A 10,502-nucleotide genomic window follows, 5' to 3' on the forward strand; every position below is an offset into this window, starting at 1 on the left:
GCCCCCGCCCGGGCCCGGCTCAGCGCCGCCGCTCCTCCTCGCCTGCTTGCCGTGCGATGGCCTCGCTCCGGGCGGAGCGCGCTGTCGGCGGCCCGTGGCTCCCCGCCACCCGCGCCGGGCGACCGGCTGCGCTCCGCCTCCTCCTCCTGCTGGGCGGTAAGCTCAGCGCCCCGAGGTCCGGGCGGGAGGCGCGGGAGGCCCTGGAGGGGAGAGGAACTGGACGGCTTGGAACGGGCCCCGGCGTGCGGGTGCGGACCGCGCTGCCCTCTGGACGGTCCCCGGCCTCACCGCAGCCAGGGCGCAGCGCGGCAGCTTCCCACCTGGGGAAAAGCTGAGATGCCCGGGGCCCGTGTAGAAAGCTCTTGGGAGGTCTGGAGCTGGCGAAGAAGGAGGGGTTTTGAATGTGTGAAGGAATTGGTGCGGCCCCCTCTCTTCCGGGCACGGAGGCACCGCGTGGGGGCCTGGATTGCTGCTCTGTCTCTTCTGAGAGTAGCCCTAACTTTCAAGAGTCTCCGACCCCAACCCACACCCCGCTTCTTCCTGGCTCCACATCCCATCCTCCCATCTCCCTGTCCCTTTTCTGCCCACAGCTGTCCTGAAGCCCCAGGAGTCCCTGGCTCAGCTTCTTCCCACCCCAGACGGCTCCAAGTCAGAAGGTGAGTAGCCAGCGACTGTGGGATGGTGGCCCCTGGCAAGGAGGAGAGAGGTGAGTGGGGAGGGTTTCTTTCCCACAAGCCAAGCCCCAAACCCAATTGGTGCCCCTAAACTCCCTTCTGTTCTCTCTCTCAGGGTTTCTTGTTGTCTTTCTACCTCTCATCCCACAAAGCCCCCAACCAGCTGTGAACTGGCCCGCCTCACAAGTGGGTTAGGATATTCCAGAAAAAGTGTATGTGGAAACCCTTGCCAGGCTGGAAAGTCCAGTGTACATGGAAGGCATTAAACTTTTCCTGAGCTGGGACTCTCTCTTCAGCTCAGAGTATCTTGCTTGGGAAATTTTCTGAGGCTCTCTGGGTAGTTACCATATTTGAAGATAGGAACAGTGGTTCCACAATGGAAGTACCTGGATCAGAGGGTTTGGAGGGTGGGGCAGGGTATGGTCAATGTGCAGCATCTCTGCCCACAGGGAAAACGGTGTTGGAGACCTATGGGACAAATGTCCTACAATGCTGGCACGATTATGAGGTTCAAATGGACTCTATCAAGAAGGACTGGTGTGATTGGGCCCTGATTAGCAGGTAGGGGCAGTGCTGGAGGGCGGCTTGGGCCAGGCGTGGGGCTTGCTCCCTGCGGGTGAGTGAGTGTGGAGCAGTCCTCTTTCTGGCCCCAACCCTTCCCTCACTCTAGTCCTCTCCTGTCTCTAGGCCTTATAGCTTCCTTCGAGACTGCTTGGAAAAGGGTGCAGAAGAGTTTGGCCTGGGCTTCCCCAATCCCTGGGCAGAAGCGATCATCTTTGAGACTCACCACATCCACTTTGCCAACTGCTCCCTGGTGCAACCCACCTTCTCAGATCCCCCAGAGGATGTGCTCCTGGCCATGATCATAGCCCCCATCTGCCTCATCCCCTTCCTCGTCACCCTCGTGGTGTGGAGGAGTAAAGACAGTGAAGCCCAGACCTAGGGTGGCAAGAGCTGTTTGGCAGCCATCTTACTCCTTTCCTCGGCCACCACCTGGTCTCTCCCCTCCCCTCCCTACTTCCTTCTCTCACTCCCACCCTAACTGGAGATTCTTAAATTGGTGGAAATGGAAGCTGGGTGGGGTCATCGTGCAAGTTCTGTAATCTTCAAAATAAACCTTTTTTTTTTTTGTACGTTGTTCCCCTCTCCATTCCAGGGGGAGCCTGTGTCCTTCCAGAGACTCTGCCATTCCCACAGGCCCTCAGCTCTGGGCAGCAAAGCTAGAAGAATATAGATAGGTCCACTGTTTTGTTCACTTACTGGCCCCTCCCGAACTCCCTCCCCCACCTGAAGGCCACGGCCCTATATCCCTTCCTCCCAAGGCCAGGCCTTTCCTGCCCTTACCCAAACCCAGCTTCAGGAAACTTGCAGGAAGAGACTCGCTTCCTGTCTGGACAGCAGCTGGGGAGGTGAGGGGGGTGGGACGAGAGAGGACTCTCCGCTGTGACTTCTGCACGGAGGGGGTGCCATCCAGAAGCCCTGAATTTTCCGCTTCCTCATGCCTCAGTTTACTCCCAGGGCCTGGTAAGAGAAGCCCTGGTGGAACCAACGGTAGTCCATCCCTAAGGACCTCAGGATTGAGGGCAAAGGCAGTGGGGGTTTCCTCTACTAGACGCACCACCGGCCTTCCCCTCCAGGTCCTTGGCCCTCACCCTACATTGTCCTGGACCCTGGGTGGGTGTGGCCTACGGCCTGGCCACACACTGCCCTCTGGTGTCCACTAAAGCCAACAACCAGAAGATGGACATGGCCTGGAAGACGCTCAAAACAGTTGTGAGATCAAAGACCTGCTATTCCCACAGCAACCACTAGTTCTTCACTGGCTGCTTCTTTTAGCTTCCTCAGCCCTGCTTATGCTCCCTTAAGACACTTTCCCACTGTTAAGGGCCATACCTAGCGAGCGACCCACCATTTCTGTATACAGACACTCCTGTATGTTCCTTAGATGGTGAGGCCCAGGTCTCACTACAGAACCTTCACTTTCAGTTCTCCCTGGGACAGACCTGCCAGGTCATCAGAAACATCTAGACAGTAGCTTTGTTCTTTAAAAAACGACACCTGTAAAAAAATAAAACGACACCTGTTTATTCCTTGAGGCAACTGGCACCTCTCTAGGAACGCTCCTTCCTTCCTGGTTGAAATACCTGCCTCCCTGAGTACATAGCCACTTCCTGGGACGTGCCTGTCTATTCCACAGATATATGTGTGTGTATATATATGTGTGTGTGTGTGTGTATATATATATATATATATATATATACTTCCTGGAATATATCTATTTATTCTCTGAAACACACTTCTCCTCTCAAGACACATCTGTCTCTCTAGAGACACCTATTCCCTAGGACATTTTGAGGTTCCACCATGAGAATCTTTGCTCTTTTTCCATAATGCATCTATCTTCTCCAAGGATGTATCTGTCCTCTTTTTGGCCCATATTTGCCTTCATGCATCTTACTAATATACATCAAAAGCATGCCGGTGTAAGTCACTGTAAATGGCCTATTGTGTTGGGAAGACAAGTTAGATAAGGCTTGGTTCTGCTTTGATGTCTTTCATGTGGCAAGGGAGCTGACCTGTGCACAAATAAACAAAAACAATGGAATGTGTGATGAGACTCATGCAAGGGATACAAGCCAAATGTCATCTGAGTATTAAGGAAGGAGGAGTCACATTTAGCTAAGGTGCAGTCGAGGTGAGGTCATAGGAGGGTGACTGTGGAGTTGGCATCTGACTAGGCCTTAAATGGAGAGGATTCTCCTATGGGAGACAGTAGAAAAAGAGATGAATTAGACAATTATAGCAATAATCCAGGTTTGAGAAAACAAGGGCATGGACCAAAGGAGTGCTGAATGGAGAAACAGAAAATAATTTAAAAGTAGGAAAAGGCAAAATAGGGGAGGGAATTCATAGGGTTTCAATATGAAGGTGAACAAGAGGAGAGGTTAGAGCTGACTCTGGCTTTGAATTTGAGTTACTAGGACAATGATGGAAGTAATAATATTTAAAGGGCCATTAAGAGGAGAAGCTGGCTTGAAGAAAACGATGTATAATATAACAATGGAACAAGATGTAACATACCATAGGGAGTTGGAAATGGGAGTGGTCTTGTTGCTGCTGGTAGTAGAAAAAAGTTGGAGTTAGGAATACAGGTTTAGGAGTCCCCTGCAGAGAAATGCCACATGAAGCCATGAGAAGGATGAGAGGTCCCAGAGAGAAGGTGTACTAAAGAAAGCTGACATCCTTAGAAAACATGCACACATATACAGTGAGGACTAAAGAAGACAAAAGGGAAAGATCAGAATCAGCAGAACAAGGATAAAGCAAAGCCAACCGATGCAAAGGAGATGGTGCCCTTTGAGAGAACATTATCCACTGAAGGGTTCACTAATTTAGTCATTCAACAAATATTTATTGGGCACTTCTGTGGACCAGGGACTGTACACAGTAAAGGATGGACTTCGGTGGGGGAGATGTTAGAGATCAGACACGAAATTGAGAGGGTGGTAGAATCAAGGAAACTACAAATTTTCAAGTAGGGATGACCTCAGCATATGTAGACTAGAGGAGAGGAGCCAGGAGAAAGGGAAAAAGAAGGGAAGATGATGCACAGAGAAGTCCTGGAGGAAACTGGAAAGGAGAGGCAAACAGATGCCAAAGGGTTGGTCTTGTCGAGGGGGTTCCCTGGCTGTCCAGCCGTTAAGACTCTGCACTCTCACTGCTGAGCTCGGGTTCAATCCCTGGTCTGGGAACTAAGATCCCAAAAGCTGTGTGGAGTGGGCAAAGGAGTAAAAGTGAAAGAAATTGAGAGATGAATTTGAGTGTGGTGACAGAGAGGAAGGACTAAGAGGTTCACATGCATGGCCTCAATCTCATAAAAATAGAAGAGATGGGCATTCTGCAGAGAGGCAAGAGACAGGAACTGGTGGAATGGCTTGATGTGTGTGGAAAATTTTGAAAAGTTACCTTAAGGAATGTGACAGGGAATCAATAAAAGACAAAGCATCACTGGACTGCACTGATAGAACAAGAGTGAGGTCAGTTAGGGAATCTGAGGCTCAGTCAGAAAGTTCTGGTGATTTTTTTTTTTCCCTGTCAGTAATACTCCAGGGCTAAGGCGTGAAAAAAAGATTGAGGAATAGGCGGGCAGCGATCAATAACTCTGGTTTGGAAAATGAGGAGCAGGGAGGCAGGCAAGGGGACAGAACTGAGTAGTCTAGGCCAGGCAAGAAGTCATATAAGACCAACAGGGTCCCGGGACTTGAGACTAGAAAGTAGAGGACATGGGAGAGGTGAGACAGAGGTGGCTATGCTCAAATATGGCAGCTCTGAATCATGGAAGCAGAGCCATTTCCAGGGATAAAAGCTACAAATAAGCTCCCAGGGAAGATGGAGTCGAAGGACACAGGAATTCAGGGAAACTGCGAGGGGTTTAAGTTAAAAGCGACACAAACGTTAATATTAAAAGCAGCCCCATATAGTGGAAACAAGCCTAGGCTGCGTTCTGGAGACCTGGGTTCTGCTTGCAGTTCTAACCGTGCCACTTTGGGGAAGTCACTGCCCTCTCTGAGGTGGAATCAGAAGACTTCTCGGGGCCCTTTCTGCTCTAGCCCGTAAGGATATGGGATAACGGCAAGAAACCGGCTGACGAAGATCCCTCCGGTTGGGCCTCCTCTCCCCAGAGGCTCCCGGAACCTTTCTGCAGCGCTTTCGGTCCGGACGTGCCGGAGCGGAGACCGGAAGTCCCCTGCCGGCGGGTTCCGGGTTTCCTGGGCTACTACGATGGCGATGAGTTTCGAGTGGCCGTGGCAGTATCGCTTCCCACCCTTCTTTACGTGAGGCTTAGACCCCGAGAAGCCCCGTTGGACCTCCCTCCCCTCCCCCGGACCCCGGGCTCAGCCGTAATGCTTCAAATGGGGAGGGGGAGAATGGACCCGGTCGCCACTACCCGCAGTCCCTCACTTTCTTCCCCGAATGCGCCTCTGGCAAGTGCTGCCGCTCGCCCTCTCTCAAGTCCTCTAATTTTGCGCCCCACCCGCTTCACCCGGCAGGTTGCAGCCGAACGTGGACACTCGGCAGAAGCAGCTGGCCGCCTGGTGCTCTCTGGTCCTGTCTTTCTGCCGCCTGCACAAACAGTCCAGCATGACGGTGATGGAAGCCCAAGAGAGCCCGCTCTTCAACAACGTGAAGCTCCAGCGTATCCTCCCTCGGGCGCTTCCACAGCCCACACACATGCACTTCTACCTTTCCCACATGCCCAGACTTCACACTCCCTCTCACCCACAGAAGACAGGTTCCCATCCAGACCGGCCTTGGGAAAGAGCCCATTTGTGTAGCTGACATCCATTCCCGCCCCCTCGCCCCCCACCCCCGACGCCAACCCCAATGCAGCACCAACCCCCTCTTGTCCTAGACAGTGATGAGTACCTAGGTGTTGTTCAGATCTTACAATTTCGGCCCTGAAGCCAAGTACTAGGGTTTTTCGACCTGAGCCTTTTTGACTTGTTGAAAGTTAAGTCCTCTGTATGAAGCTCAAACTCTAGCATTACCTTTAGTAATTTTCTCCGCCTACTCCCCTCACCCCAGGAAGAAAGGATGGTTTTCTTTTGCTGCCTGGTTCATCCTTGAAATATCTGGACAATGGTTGGAGGAAGGAGAGAGGACAGGGAGTGCTAAATGATAGTACCTTTCATTCTCTAAAGCTTTTTTTAAAAAACAAAAATAAAACACTTTTTCCTTTTTGGTTGGCATCTTAGGGCCCACTGCATTGGAAGCGCAGAATCCTAACTACTAGACCACCAGGGAAGTCCCTAAAGCTTTTCCTTTTAATCAGACTAGTTTCTCTTTACCTTCGTCCTCCCCAGTATGCAGGAAATTGCAATTTACATCCTGTTGTGGAATTGCACATCTCAGTGTGTAGGAGGGAGAAGAATGGTAGTTCGTAGCATGAGCCTGGCTGTGAGAAATTTCATCCCACCAGTTCATTCCTTTAATGCCGTTCCCTTAACCTTAAACCAGGTAAGCTGCCCGTGGAATCAATCCAGGTTGTCTTAGAGGAACTGAGGAAGAAAGGTGGGTTCAGTACATCAGATTCCTTATTTTTCTTCCTAGTGGGGTTTTCCTGAGGACAAATTAGCACAAGTCTTTTCTTCTAAGAACTTTTTTTTTTTCCCCTCTCCTGGCTTGGAACCCAGAGTGTTCCGTACAGTAGCCCAATTCCCTGGGTTCTTTTCCCCCACTGGTTTACAAAATTGAAATTTCTCCATCTGTGCTCCAAGACCTGAAGAAGAGAATGGATGCCTTGCAGATAGTAAAACAGTTTTTGAATTGCTCTTTCTGAAAGCTGAGTCTCTTCCACTCTGTTCCACCTTTAGTTTGCCTCTTTGTCTCTTCTTGGAGCACGATGCTTTCATAAGTATCTTTTGCAGGGAACCTCGAGTGGTTGGATAAGAACAAGTCTAGCTTCCTGATCATGTGGCGGAGGCCAGAAGAATGGGGGAAGCTCATCTATCAGTGGGTGAGACTATTCTGACACAGTGACCCATGGCAAAGGAGAATGACTCTATGCTCAGCAGATAGCTGGTGTTTTCAGATCCACACTGAGCAAAATGGGAGAGGGCAGAAAGAGGAAATGTAGATCTTCCAGGCAGGCCTCTTTCAGTGACTCAATTTCCCTGGCTGCAAAGAACTTCCCTGTCTTTGCCAGTAGAAGGCCAGGGGCTGTGTGAGGCCATGTTTGGAGAATGCAGTACTGGGAACCATGAATACTGTTGTTGGCTGGGGCCTCTGGCCACAGAAGATAAATGGGGAAAGGAAGAGAAAAAAAAAAACACAAAAACCTGGACCCCCTCCCCCACCACATCCTTATGGGGCTGCCCACAATATAAATGAGACTTTCTGAACCAATGTGGGTGTGGGGACAGCCTCTCTCCCCTGCATTCCAGGTCACCACCAGTCCTGAACATTCCCAAGAGAGAGAGAGGAGGGGAAGAAGCATCAACAACCCAAATATAACAAACACACACCGCCCATTCCTGAACAGGAAAACAACCAGGATGAGAGGTCATTCCTCAGACACGTGAAGGCCTGTGGTTTAGTGGTTCTGAGCATGTGTGTACATGTATAAATATAGCACCTGTAGGGTTTGTGGGTTTTCGGCCACTCCTCTACTGAGGTGACAGCTCTGGTTTGGGAATAAGTATCATTCCTGGGTCAGAGAGGTGGAGCTGATGAGTTTGCCTTCTCCCAGGAAATTCCTGGGTCTTACTCAGTCCCTGTATTCTGTGTCCATAGGTTTCCAAGAGTGGCCAGAACAACTCCGTGTTCACCCTGTATGAACTGACCAATGGGGAAGACACAGAGGATGAGGGTAATGCTTTTCCCTCTCCCCCCAGTTTTATCATGTGAATTCTCTCTCATCTTTGTTTAGTTGACATTCAAATTTCCCATGCTTTTGTCTCTAAATTCCAAATACTAAATACAAAGGTTGTTAACCCATGTCCAAGATATTTATAAACCACCTGAATTCACATGCAGAACACCCACAGTCTTTGTCTGTGGGGGTGTATATGCATTTTAGTTCAGTCGCTCAGTCGTGTCTGACTCTTTGCGACCCCATGAATCATAGCACGCCAGGCCTCCCTGTCCATCACCAACTCCCGGAGTTTACTCAAACTCATGCCCATCGAGTCGGTGATGCCATCCAGCCATCTCATCGTCTGTTGTCCCCTTCTCCTCCCAGCATCAGGGTCTTTTCCAATGAGTCAGCTGTTTGCATGAGGTGGCCAAAGTATTGGAGTTTCAGCTTCAGCATCAGTTCATGAGATAAAGTCCATATTTTAAGACTTCAAAAAAAAATTTTTTTTTGGCCATGCCACAGGGCATGTGGGGATTCCCTAACCAGGTATTGAACCTGTGCCCCCTTAAGTGAAAGTGCGGAATCTTAACCACTGGACTGCCAGTGAGGTCCTCCATGTTATACGATGTTGAAGGGTGTCTGTGACCCATGAAAAGTTAAGAATTATTGGTGTAGATGCCGAATGAGGAACCAGGGCAGGAGATTAAGCCTGAAATCTCCATTCCTTGTTGATTCAGGCCTTCTTTCACCCTTTATTCTTATAGAGGGTTCAAGATCTGTGGGTGTCAGCTGAAGGGATTGAGCCAACACCCCCATCCCCAGTCCTTTAGAATACTTTGGTTTCTGGCCAGACCGGGATTTGTATACTCTTTGATTTTTATATAGTGTAAATACTCTCTTAGCTCTTTTATCTCTGACTCCATATGTTGATCCCCAGGATCATCAGAAGTACCAATCTGAGCTGGGTAAAGGGGGCACCTCCCCTTTCTGCCAGGCCTGACTGCCCCAACAGTTTACAGCGCTTGGCATTACCCCCTTTCCTGCAGGCCTCTGCTTGCTGCTCCCACCATCATGCCATGACTTCAGTGCTGCAGCCTAGCCCAGCCCACCACTCAGGCCAGGCAAAGCTGAAGGCTTCCTTGGAAAGCAAGCTCCCTGACTCAAGAGCTGGGCCCTGCAGGGGGTGTGGTGTGCAAGCCTGTTAGGACTTGCCTGCTGCCTCTCACAGCTCCCTGCAGTATCTTGCCGTGTCTCCAGATACTCAGCTGGCCCTTGGCTCCCAGCTTTGTTCTTCATTTTTTTCACTAGGATAGGGCAGATATCTGTGCTGGACCTTTGCAGTCTCCTGGCCAGAAGCATGGCTATACCTCTCTGTGTTAGGACAGGTCCTCCCAATGGGTACAGATGCAGTTAGGGACAGCATCCAGTGACAAGAGCCTTGACCTCCCTGGACTTGATTATCAGGGCCCCTTTTTTGTGGCTCACAAGCAAATGGGGTTATTCTTGAATATTGAGACACTAATGGGGGGATGGTGCGAGAGTGTGTGCAGGCTTTGAGTCTGACAGAGGAAACAGGAAGGGGGGAATAGCATGAACTCTCATTTCATGTTGACTCAGGCTTTCTTCCACCCCTTACTCCTGAAGAATACCCAGAAAGGGTGGGTGGTAGTGGTAGCAGTACTGATGGCCTGGAAAGTTCTCTGCTTCCAGCTCAGCTGCTCTCCTCAGAGGCCTTGAGCCCCTAGGAGCTGCGTGTCCCTGACTGCCCATCTTTCCTTGTCCAGAGTTCCACGGGCTGGATGAGGCAACCCTACTGCGGGCTCTGCAAGCCCTCCAGCAGGAGCACAAGGCCGAGATCATCACCGTCAGCGATGGCCGAGGTGTCAAGTTCTTCTAGCAGAGACCTGTGTCCCTTTACTTATTACCTCCCACCCTGCCAGGGCTTTCAAAGGGAGACAGACCAAGTGTCTCCACAGACTGGATCTGTGACTCCACCTGACTCAAAAGGGCTCTAGTCCACGGGTGGGTTTCCTAATTATCCCATTTGTCTGTCCCTGGGATCCAGTGAGGCTGAGGTGCCAGGGAGGGAAGATGTGCTTCTCCTTGTCCCACCTTTCTTGAGCCAGGGTCTGAAACCCAACACTTCACTTGTGTCATACACGTAAGTACACACACACATGGCCTGCACAAGCTTCTGTCTCTTTCCCCACCCCCACCCTCCACCCCTTAGCTGCTACTGCCTCCTCTCTCAGGCTGGTGCTGGATCATTCCTAGGGGATGGGCGAAGCCCTGGCTGCAGGCAGCCCTCCAGGCAATGTGAAGATAGAAGGCCCAGGAGGGGGCCTGGCAATGAGAGCTGGGGCCCAACACTGATTTATGATTATTAAAAAGCTTAACCCCACTGCTTACTGCTGAAGTTACTACTGGAATGAGCAAGGGGAGTACTGTGATCTGTTAACCACGCTGAGTGA

General features: G+C 50.7%; 2 protein-coding genes across 3 annotated transcripts; both read left to right on the forward strand.

Annotated features, from left to right (window-relative positions):
- On the forward strand, positions 1-1,807 carry RAMP2 (receptor activity modifying protein 2). The gene is made up of 4 exons (XM_061144085.1): positions 1-156; positions 591-656; positions 1,124-1,235; positions 1,362-1,807. The coding sequence occupies exons 1-4, from the start codon at positions 57-59 to the stop codon at positions 1,615-1,617; spliced, it is 534 nt and encodes a 177-aa protein (XP_061000068.1). The 5' UTR covers positions 1-56; the 3' UTR covers positions 1,618-1,807.
- Positions 1,808-5,351: 3,544 nt separating this feature from the next.
- On the forward strand, positions 5,352-10,432 carry VPS25 (vacuolar protein sorting 25 homolog). Of its 2 annotated transcripts, XM_061144089.1 has the most exons (6): positions 5,352-5,509; positions 5,726-5,871; positions 6,693-6,746; positions 7,103-7,191; positions 7,968-8,043; positions 9,816-10,432. In XM_061144089.1, exons 1-6 carry the CDS (start codon positions 5,457-5,459, stop codon positions 9,926-9,928), a joined length of 531 nt encoding a protein of 176 aa, XP_061000072.1. In that variant the 5' UTR covers positions 5,352-5,456; the 3' UTR covers positions 9,929-10,432. The 2 variants fall into 2 exon arrangements, with proteins under 2 accessions (XP_061000072.1, XP_061000073.1); XM_061144090.1 differs by lacking the exons at positions 7,968-8,043; positions 9,816-10,432 and adding an exon at positions 7,619-7,896.
- Positions 10,433-10,502: the final 70 nt, after the last annotated feature.

Source organism: Dama dama, chromosome 5 (genome assembly GCF_033118175.1).
Source record: "Dama dama isolate Ldn47 chromosome 5, ASM3311817v1, whole genome shotgun sequence".
In the NCBI taxonomy this organism is placed as follows: Eukaryota; Metazoa; Chordata; class Mammalia; order Artiodactyla; family Cervidae; genus Dama; species Dama dama.